Genomic DNA, 10,486 nt, shown 5'->3' with positions numbered 1-10,486 from the left:
TTACACACAAGTGTCGTTGCCTGGATTGTTTAAATAGTTTTCGACAACAGTATATCTGTATAATTTGTATCTTTCATCCCTCATAGGGAAATTAACAAAAGAATGAGATGGATTACATCATATTCTTACAATAAAAAGTAATAAATAAAAGTAAATACCACTGTTATTAATTATTTTGTGTTGGGAATGACTCAAGAATACAATTACATCAAAGATCGTCAATCTTTAAGCTCGGTTCGCACTCTAGAACGTAACGCAACGCAAGCGTTTTAACCAATGACAAGCGAAGTAACTACAATTATAACTAAAATTATATATAAAAAAATATATAACTGATCTATAAATTGACATCATGCATATACATATTACCAAATATTTCGGAAATAGATAGTATGTTGAGATAAAGCACTCTGATGAAATATTACGTCTCGGATACAATACAAAAAACATAAAGGAAAGCCCGTTTTAGTTGATAAATCGATAATATGTATTTTCACAAACCTTCAAAAACACTATATTATACCTGACATCTTTCATCCGAAAAGTTAGCAAGCAATGGCATTCCAAAGAATCAAATGGGTCATGACTGTATTTGATAGTAAATGAGATAAGAGCCGTACGTACGCTTCCTACCAAAGTGTTGCAATTCTTCATGTTTCCGCCTAAATATAACCATTCAGCCTATTGAATAATTAAATACGTATATACTGTGTATTAAATGCCATTCTCCGAGTCAAACACATTCAGTGTCGGTGGTACGTATTTTAGAACTGTGATTTCGTGTATTTCTTCTTCGTATTAGGCCTAATAGCAAAATGAATACTACTAGTATGCATACCACCACAGCTATACAGTTTAACGATGTCATATCAGAGGACGCATTGAAATGTTCTTGCAAATTTAGTTTTGAATTATTTGTGACCATTGACACATCTATTTGTACATGTTCAGTAGTGAAGCGTCCTACTGGTTCTGTGCGTCCTACTGGTTCTGTGTGTCTTACTGATCCAGTATGTAATAATATTTCTTGTTCTGTTGTTTTTACTACGCTTGTTTTTCCAATGCCTCCTGGCATTTTGTTTGTAGGCCTACTGTGACCTGAAAGAAAGTAGGAATTGAAAACATGGTTAATTCCTTACATTTATAAGTGTTTGTTTAATTTAAAATTAGAAGGAATATGCCTTTCTATGAATGAATGGATGACTGGTTGGGAGCAGGACTGGTTGGGAGCAGGAACGCTAGTAGACAAAACCCAGTACCGTCTTTGATTAAGATCATGCGAGAAATTACCTCACGACATAAAATTAGAAGAAATATGAGAACTTTTCAAAAAGTGGCCAAAACTGTATATTAAAATAACACTTGCAATCCAGTGTGTAAAAAATAATTTGTTTTTAAGGTGTATTAATTTATTACTTATTACAATTGTTCTTTCATAATATCATCATATGTGCCAACAATTTTTATATTTTACAGATGTTTTTAACATATTTTAATAAAATAAAGGCATAGTATGTATAATCTCATTTTCATCTGTCATGTTAAATAGAATGTGCTCTGGACATATTTTATGAATAAAGAATTTTGGAATATATTTCCATTTTGTTTCCTCGTCATTTAACAGTCTTTTTAGCCATATAATATTAAGTGCTTCTGTATGTAGGAAACACTATATAATTAAGATTAATTAATTTATTGATCACTTTATTTCAGAATAACAATTCCTCATCACAAGAAAAAAAAACGATAAATCACACAAAAATAGGATGTTTCCCCTATTTACTTTGTTAATGCTAAATATAAATTATTCTATATTTTAACGCTTCAAATTGATTGCGGTGTCCTGCACTTTATTTCCAAAGTAAATTTTCTAGTTTCCTTCCGATAAACTCCTGCTGACGATTCTTTATAACCACTAATTTGGTAATGATTAGAGGAGTCACGAAAGTTGGCCTGGACGTATTAGCCTAGTTTTCAAGGCAAGCCATGAGAGGGGGAATGTCCCGTTTAGTCTGAATCACCCACTGACGTCATGGTATAAATTCAAACCTTTGTGAAACGTACTTTTCATTTGAATAGAAGTTGGTAAGAACGGCGAATGTCTATACGTCCTTGCAGTTGTACGCCTATACGTACTTGTATGCCTATGTAATGATGATGTGGGCATATTCTGCTGTAATGAAGTTGTAGGCCTATGTGTCCGAATTGAAGTTGCACCGACAGTCCGCATTTTAGTCTGTGATTCTATTCTTTTTAAAGGCGATAGCGTCGATTTAACTGCAACATGCATCATCGACTGTGTACAATAGATATTTTCTGGAGCGCCATCATATTGGCATACTGCTTTTCTTCTTTGAGTTTCATCATTTTCATAACAGTTTGAACACGGTTTGCAGTTGCCTGTTAACTGATCTTCATAGTATCCTAAAATGATATAATTTGTCGTAGGAATAGTTATAAAGGAGTTCGTGTGCACACATAATATCCTTGGGATATTTTAACCTTAGATAAAGTAGCTCAGATAGTCTATAGCAAACTTCATGCAAATAAAGTGCGAGTGTCGCTAGAAAGATCTGCCAGTGTAGACCAGTTGAAACTGGATAAATCTAGTTTGCACAAGTAACTCAGATTAAGCTCTATACACTAGCAAACTTTACCAAAGTTTTGGAGAAGTTTGTGATTCCAGTTATAACTGGATGCTGTCGGTTTGTCTATCTGAAGGATCACATGACCGCGTAGAGTACCCAAGGACTGTTACTGATTCGCCGAAAGCAAACACGCTCAGCCTAACTTCTGCAACTAGTTTTCTGAAGTTTGCCGAAGTTTATCTATTCTACATTAGACAAGATTTCTTGCAAAACGTGAAATTTTCAAACTACGCCAGCCTCTAGTAACTGTGTTGAACTTTAATGTACATTTTAAAGGCTGAAAACAAACTAGTTGCAGAAGTTCTACAGTAGGCCACATCCTCTTGACAAATTAGTTCTGCTGAGGTTTACGAAATTTGTTTAAATTCTCCCAACATTTGCCAATGTAAAACATTTGACAAACTTGGGTAAACTGAAGAAAACCAGTTTCAACTGGTCTACACTGGTTTTATACTCCATCAAACTTTGGAAACGTGTGTTTTCGAACTCATAGTTTGCTTAAGTTTGCAAAGTGTAGACAAGTCTTACACTGGCAACATTTTTTGGAAACTCTGAGTTATTCAAGAAAAGTTTTCAAAAGTTTGATTTGTAGATTAGTTGAAAAAATTTGGATAATTCGCGAGTGTTAGACGCACATGTAGAGGTTATATATAATCTTGAGCGTTTCTTACCTTGTGGACATTCACCACAATGTGCATTATGTGTACTTGAACACGTACGCGTTGTGGGTCGAGGCGCGTCGCATCTGATGCATGGTGTACACCTGTCGTACGCACTATTGGTACTTGAGTACATGCTGTATCTACATGGAGTGCAAACTATAGTAAAAGGGAAAAAAAGAACACATCAGGCTTTAATATTGCCGAATTGATTGCCAAATCTAAAAACTTAGAGTTTGCCGCAGTGAGGCTTCTGCAAACTGAAGTTTGTTGAAGTTTTGTCAAGTGGTCTACACTAGCAAAACTTTCTTTTGACAAACTCTAGACTAGTTGACAAACTTCGCTAGTGTAGTTTCAGTCTCCCGTTAAAAATGTATACACCATAAGTTCAGTGATAAGCTGCGTATGAACTGCAGTGTTTTCCAAGTTCGAGTCTGAGCCGGGCTACTACCTACTTTTTTCCACGTGGATTTAGGTTTGCTTATAATTTATCTTCTTCAGTTATAATTTATTTATTTATTTCTCGACAGTATTCTCTTTCCGTTAAAATGTATTTAACGTCAAATATACGCGAATTTGATCAACTTCGAATAAAATGTGTACAGTGGCCTACGTCGCAGTCGAGTGTCGAGTAGGGATCAAGGATCATCAAACAACAATAATAAGAAAAATATCCGATTTAATCATTTTTACTACGGTGAAGCAAGAAGGTAGCCTATAATAATGTTATAGGCCTAAATATCTACTGAAGGTGTAATTCACGGATGTTGTCAAATATCACAATGCAACATTAACATTCCATAATCGCTTCGTTTCGCACGACGCCGCCCACAGATGGTTCCCGAATACACAGACATTTTAACGTAAAAAACTGGCGATTTCAAATGTACGTACCGCAGGACTATAATACATATCGTTAACCGAAACGAATAGATAGATACGATGATTTATGAGTCAATTAGCACCATGGGAATTACTTTCAAAAGAGAAACTTGTCACAAAATGAGTAAATTGTTGATCTCATTTAAACAAACCGAATTTGTGTTTTGTATGTAACATTAGGGTTGAGGGATGGGGAAAACGATAGATACAAAGAGGAACGATTTTTAAATATATTCTTTATCCACTCAGTACTCATGTTTTATAGGCCTATAAATATTATACTGTTAAATACAGTAAAACATTTGCGATTTGAAATACTTAATTGTTAAAACTGTCTATTAAAATAGTAAAGTACATGTAACGATACACCACTACCACATTTATATTGTAATTATTAATTAATACAAACGTTGAGAAGCAACTGTCAATACGGCTAATAAAGTTTATTTGTATATTATGTGTTTTCAATAACTAATTATCTAACTCAATGTGTACACTGATCCGTTAACTGTTGAACTGACTAAGTCAAAAGAAGGTTGTGATATTAACAGTCTTAAACTGAATTGCCTAAGCTTTGCCGATGACTTGGTCCTTTTGGCTCCGTCAGTGATTGGCTTACAAAGCCTAATTCTGTGAAGGTTTTGCTAGTGACCATGATATTACTTTTAATGAAACCAAATCCAAATGCTTGCTATTTTGCCCGAAAGTCCGCAACCTCAAAGGTGTTCCACATATTACCTTAAATGGGGCACCTCTAATCGTTGATAATTCAATAACCTATCTTAGTCATGTGATCAGTAATAACCTGAGTGATGAAAGTGACATCAAACGTCAATATCGATCTATTTGCATTAGGGCCAACTCTCTAAATAGAAAGTTTGGAAAATGTTCTACTAAGACTAAATGTGTCAGCATGTACTGTTCAACCTTATGGTGTAGTTATAATAAGAGCACTCTGAGATCACTGAAAGATGTTATAACAATGCCTTACGTTTGCTGCTGAAGCAGCCTAGACATTGTAGTGCAAGCATGATGTTTGTCTTAAATGACGTCCCATCCTTTGATGAGTTCATTAGAAAATCTGTTTTTAGTTTTAAAAATCGTGTGAACGCAAGTAGTAATTCCTTGATCATGGTCATTAATCGCCACGTTCTTAATGTATCAAGAATGCACATACAATGGAATGCTTTGTTGCATTGACTTTATATATTTACATATCTTTGTTTTTGTTCTATGAGCTGTTAGATTAAGAATTTTTTTTCTCTCTTTTGCTATGGATATAATATTATGTCACCATGATATTCCGAAATAAAAAGATAAATGAAATGAAAAATGAATTAGTAAACAGGGTTACATCAGGTGGTTAAAATTAGTACCGAAAGTACGAACCAACTTTATATACCATCGAGTAAACATTCAAGTAGGCCTATAACGCACGATTTACCGAATTTTGCCCTTACGTAAATTTATATATAGATACGAGGCATTTATTAGATCAACATCCTGTATGCGCATGAAGTATTTCCTTCCAGTCTCAGATCCCAAGTAATTCTAGTTATGTTGTAATAGAGCTAGACATAGAAACTATATTAAAAATGGCGTTGTTAAACAATTCGGTTATAACAAGATAATATTCGTTCTTAAGCTTGGTTTCTATAGGACGCAACGTAAGGGCGAAGTAATTTGACCAATCAAATACGATATATTATTCGAACTGGCGCTTGTCATTGGTCAACTCGCTTGCGTTGCGCTTACGTCCTTGCGTTGCGTCCTATAGTGAGAGACCAAAGCATTAGAGCACCGCGTATGCGCTTGGCATCGGAAGTCGGGATGCGAACCAACTCGCTATAAACTATTGTTTGTAGGCCTACGTGCGCACAGTCGAGATCAATTCTGTTCCTACCGTTTATCAAATCGACTTGAAAATAATACAATTAGCACCAGAAGATTTAATGTTATTATGCTTATATAGCAGAACAGATCGTTCAGTTGGTGTTGATCGACTTTTGTGTGCACTCACTCACTTTTCAGTAGGGCCTATTATATTAAAAATTGAAATTAAAAAATTCCGTTTAGAAAATGTGTTGATGTCGAAATTGAAAATGATAAATGGTATGATACTAAAACGAGAAAAGTAAATTTATCACAAGAATGAAATTGTACCACTTTCTGTTAAGTTTGAGTTACTATTATTATTTGATGAGTTGGAACCAGCTGTTTTATAATTTACCATCAGTATAAAAGTTCATTAACATAATATTCCGGAAATATTATTTTTTAATAAAAATAATAAATATGGCAATTTTTTTTTCTGTGCGTATAACAAAAAAAAAGAATATAGACCTACCACTTTCTGTTTGAGTTATTATATTATGCGATGATGAGTTGGAACCAGCTGTTTTATAATTTACCATCAGTATAAGTTCCATTAATATAATAGGCCTATATTATATATTCCGGAACTATTATTTTAATTGAAAATATGTCTAAATTTATTTGTGGGCGGATAACAAAATAAATAATTCTGTTAATTAATAATATTGCATAATTATTTGTTTGTGCATATTTAATGTATACTTGCTGCTGTTGAATTATTAATGTTTTAATATTTCATCAGCAACGAGGCTGCTGAACTTAGTCACCAAACGATAAATCAATGTTTATTAATACTGATTTTGGAATTTCCCGTCTTCATTCCCATTGTCTGTAGGCCTATACAATCCAATAATAATGGCATATACTCTAAGTTTAGATTTCAAAATAATTATAGGCGGAACTAATCAACATATAATAAACCACATGCATTTAAGGCTCTGTCTACACTATCAACAACATTTATGTGATGTGCCCATATATGGACACGATGATATATTTGGGCACATCACACTATAGTTTGATCATAGACCTATTATAGGTCTATGGTTTGATAGTGTGGACAGAGCTTTATATTCTTCAATACCAGAGGAATACGACGAATGTACCTGGCTCACTGCCAAACAAAGAGTTGAGCAGATGAAAGAGACACATTATAATGAAAATTTGCCTACTTGTTATGGTTTCTGTTTTAACCAATTATCAGATTTCTTTTCGTTGTTGACGTCATCATTGTCACAGTCGCTAGTATTTGCAATTCGTCCTTCATTCATTGTCACTTAATATTGATTTTTCGTTCATTGTAAAAAATCAATTGGGTCAGTTTTGATCGCTCTTTGATCCACATCAGAAATCGTTTTATTTTTCGTCATCATCATCACATCATCATCATCAACAACAACATCGTCGTCGTTGTCATCATCATCATCATCAACATCGTTGTCATCATCATCATCATCATCAACAACATCTTAATCATCACCGTTATCACATCATCATCATCACATCGTCATTACCTTCATCATCATCATCCTCATCATCATCAATATCATCATCATCATCATCATCAATATCATCATCATCATTGTCATTGCTTACTTGTATCATTGTATAATGTACACCTGCTAAGCACGCCGTACCCGGGCGGACACGACGCACACTTTACGCATGGCCCGTGTGCAGTACCATTTTGTCTCCTAAAGTAAGGTTCTTGGTTGATCCTTGGACAATCAGCCACTACTCGTACATCACAATTCACGTAATTCTAATAATATATAAAATAACATTATTGAGTCGGGACACTGAAAGTGCATAAGTCGATATGCATTTCTCTGAGTGATATAATAATTATTAATGTAGTTAAAGATCGTAAAGCACAACGTTTTATTTGATTCGACCAATCATAATTATGATAGTCACTTCGTTGGTACCTAGAACCAAGCCTAACTTGGTTCCTAGGACGTAACGCAAGCTTGGACGTAAGCGCAGCGCAAATATTGAATAAACAAAAGATGGATTATTCTGCCACTTGTCATTGGTCAACTCGCCTGTGTTGCGCTTCTTACGTCCTTGCGTTTCGAGTGGGAACCAAGCTAAATCCAAATACGGTATTGATATGACATCATCTTTTCCATATTATAGGCACGTCACATGTTTTGGTCACATAAAGTTTGATAGATCGTAAAATAGCTAAGTGTGTTGCATCACGTTTGAGGTAATGGCAATTTCATACCCATCCAGTCGATGTACAAAACCGATTATGCTACATCTGTGTGCAAATTCTTCCCAGTCCCCACAACAAGTTAATAATGCTCCACGGAAATTGTTAGGGTAGAAGCATGATGTTTGTTGAGCAATAATGGAATACTTTCCCTTTGTGAATAAATATTGGAGAAACTCTATGCATAGCTTAAAAAACGAATCGATTCTAATGATAATGTATAAATAGAACAATCAATAATCGTTAAAAAGTTGTAGGCCTACCATAGGATGAAGTGTGAAATCATTCCTATAAATTATATTTAGAATACATTTATTTTTGTATATATGTTCTCTCTCTGGATATTATCTGAAGGGATGCATGAGTATCAAAGTTTAAACTCTCAACTCTTAACCTACGTGTAATTCTTGCTATGGAGATTTTTTTAATCACTTTTTTTTTGTTTATCAGGGGCAGGGAGTTTTACAAGCAAAAATAAATGATCGATAAAATTAATAAAAGCGGGTACGGTGCTTAATATATGATACTAATTATTACCTTTTTTTTTTATTGCCAGAACTCTTTATTAATAATAATTAACAGAAGTGGTAATGAGGGACATAAAGTACTACTTATTATAGGCTATAATAAAACACTAAAGAAACTACTTACCTTTGAGATATGTAGGCCTAGTTGCCACCAAATAATGTATAAAAATGACCTTATCATGTTGTTGGAAACGATAATCCAAAATAGGCCACAATTTATCCGCCGACGTAGGCTATTACATTAAACAATTCGTCGTGACAAATAGCTGGTCTGCACAGTGTGTGTGTACAATACTACGTATCAATCCATAAGACTTTGCCATAAGTGTGATTCTGACCACGTTTACTTAGTTTTACTTGAAGAGTATTTTTGTATTGATCAACATTAGGCCTATATGTCTACGTACGACACAGTACCATACACGTAAGTATACGACTAATTAATGTATGCTTCTAAAAATCTGATGCTGTAAATTAGTACTCACTATAAATATATCTGTGGGAATTTCCAAGCCACAAAACTTGAGTGGATGGGATTGGCAGCCAGCTGTATTATGATAAACAGACAATAAATATTCAATATTTTCCCCGCCGAATAACCGAGATCGCTAAGAACTAATTGGTGTGAGGACTACTGGTCTTATATTAAAAATGTTTTAGGGCGTCTAAGCAAATTAACAAAATAAAAATACAACAAAGACATACTAATAGGCCGAGTACGTTTGGGATTATTAGATGGAAAACCTAGTTATGGTATCTCGTTTTATTGAATAGGATATACACTAACAATTCCATGGAAATCAACCTTTCTTTTTATAGACTCTGACGAATAAAGTAGTGGTACGGTAGGACGGATCGTCACTTTTATCCTCTCGGGACTTTTCTCCTTTTGTTCGTCTTTTGAAAGAAACAGAATGCAAACAATGTGCCCGGACATTATTGAAAACTATACTTTAGAGATTAGTTATGTCAAAGTACGCCCCTGGGTGGGGTGAGGTAGGCTTAAGCGTAAAATAAATACATTTAATAAAAACCGCGTTTTTTCTATGCTCAGATGTTTTGGCTGATGTTATTTTGTTTAATATTAATATCAAATTGTTCATACAGCTTCATAAGAAAACCACTAAATGACAAGTAATATTATGAAGTAATAATAATAATTAAGTACCAATGGAGTATAAGTATACTAGTATATCATGGACCTAAATAATAGATAGGTCCATGTAATGGTAATGTACCCACAACCACTGCATAATATAATATACACATAATACAACGCCCTCTTTTGTCTCATAAAATCCTAGAGGAGGGGGAATGTGCTAGCTGCTGCCGCGATGATGCCGACGATGTAGTTGTGATAATAAACAGTAAGTAAAAAGAAAATAACTAAAATATTATTCGAAATTGAACAACATTGGTATTTTTATGTGTTTACGAACAAAGTTGACCGTCTAGCTAGTAGGTTTGTGAGTTAAGGAGGCAGCACAGTTAGATTAGACATCTACCTAAGCCTACTAGCTAGGGGATCCAGTCAAGTCGCCCCATCGCAAAGTCGCCCCATACAAAGTCGCCCAATACAAAGTCGCCCCATCGCAAAGTCGCCCCATAACAAAGTCGCCCCGGCACAGTCGCCCCATCGCAAAGTCGCTCCATCACAAAGTCGCCCCATCGCAAAGT

General features: G+C 34.7%; 1 protein-coding gene across 1 annotated transcript; it reads right to left on the bottom strand.

Moving 5' to 3' along the window:
* Window positions 1–83: 83 nt before the first annotated feature.
* On the bottom strand, window positions 84–9,518 carry LOC140050076 (uncharacterized). Its single transcript, XM_072095086.1, has 5 exons — window positions 8,934–9,518; window positions 7,661–7,826; window positions 3,320–3,466; window positions 2,065–2,424; window positions 84–1,098 (listed from the first exon to the last, which is right to left on the bottom strand). Exons 1-5 carry the CDS (start codon window positions 8,988–8,990, stop codon window positions 734–736), a joined length of 1,095 nt encoding a protein of 364 aa, XP_071951187.1. The 5' UTR covers window positions 8,991–9,518; the 3' UTR covers window positions 84–733.
* Window positions 9,519–10,486: the final 968 nt, after the last annotated feature.

The sequence above is a fragment of the Antedon mediterranea genome, chromosome 5 (genome assembly GCF_964355755.1).
Source record: "Antedon mediterranea chromosome 5, ecAntMedi1.1, whole genome shotgun sequence".
NCBI lineage: Eukaryota > Metazoa > Echinodermata > Crinoidea > Comatulida > Antedonidae > Antedon > Antedon mediterranea.
The sequence above is the reverse complement of the archived record's forward strand: the minus strand, read 5'-3'. Positions and strand labels throughout refer to the sequence as shown.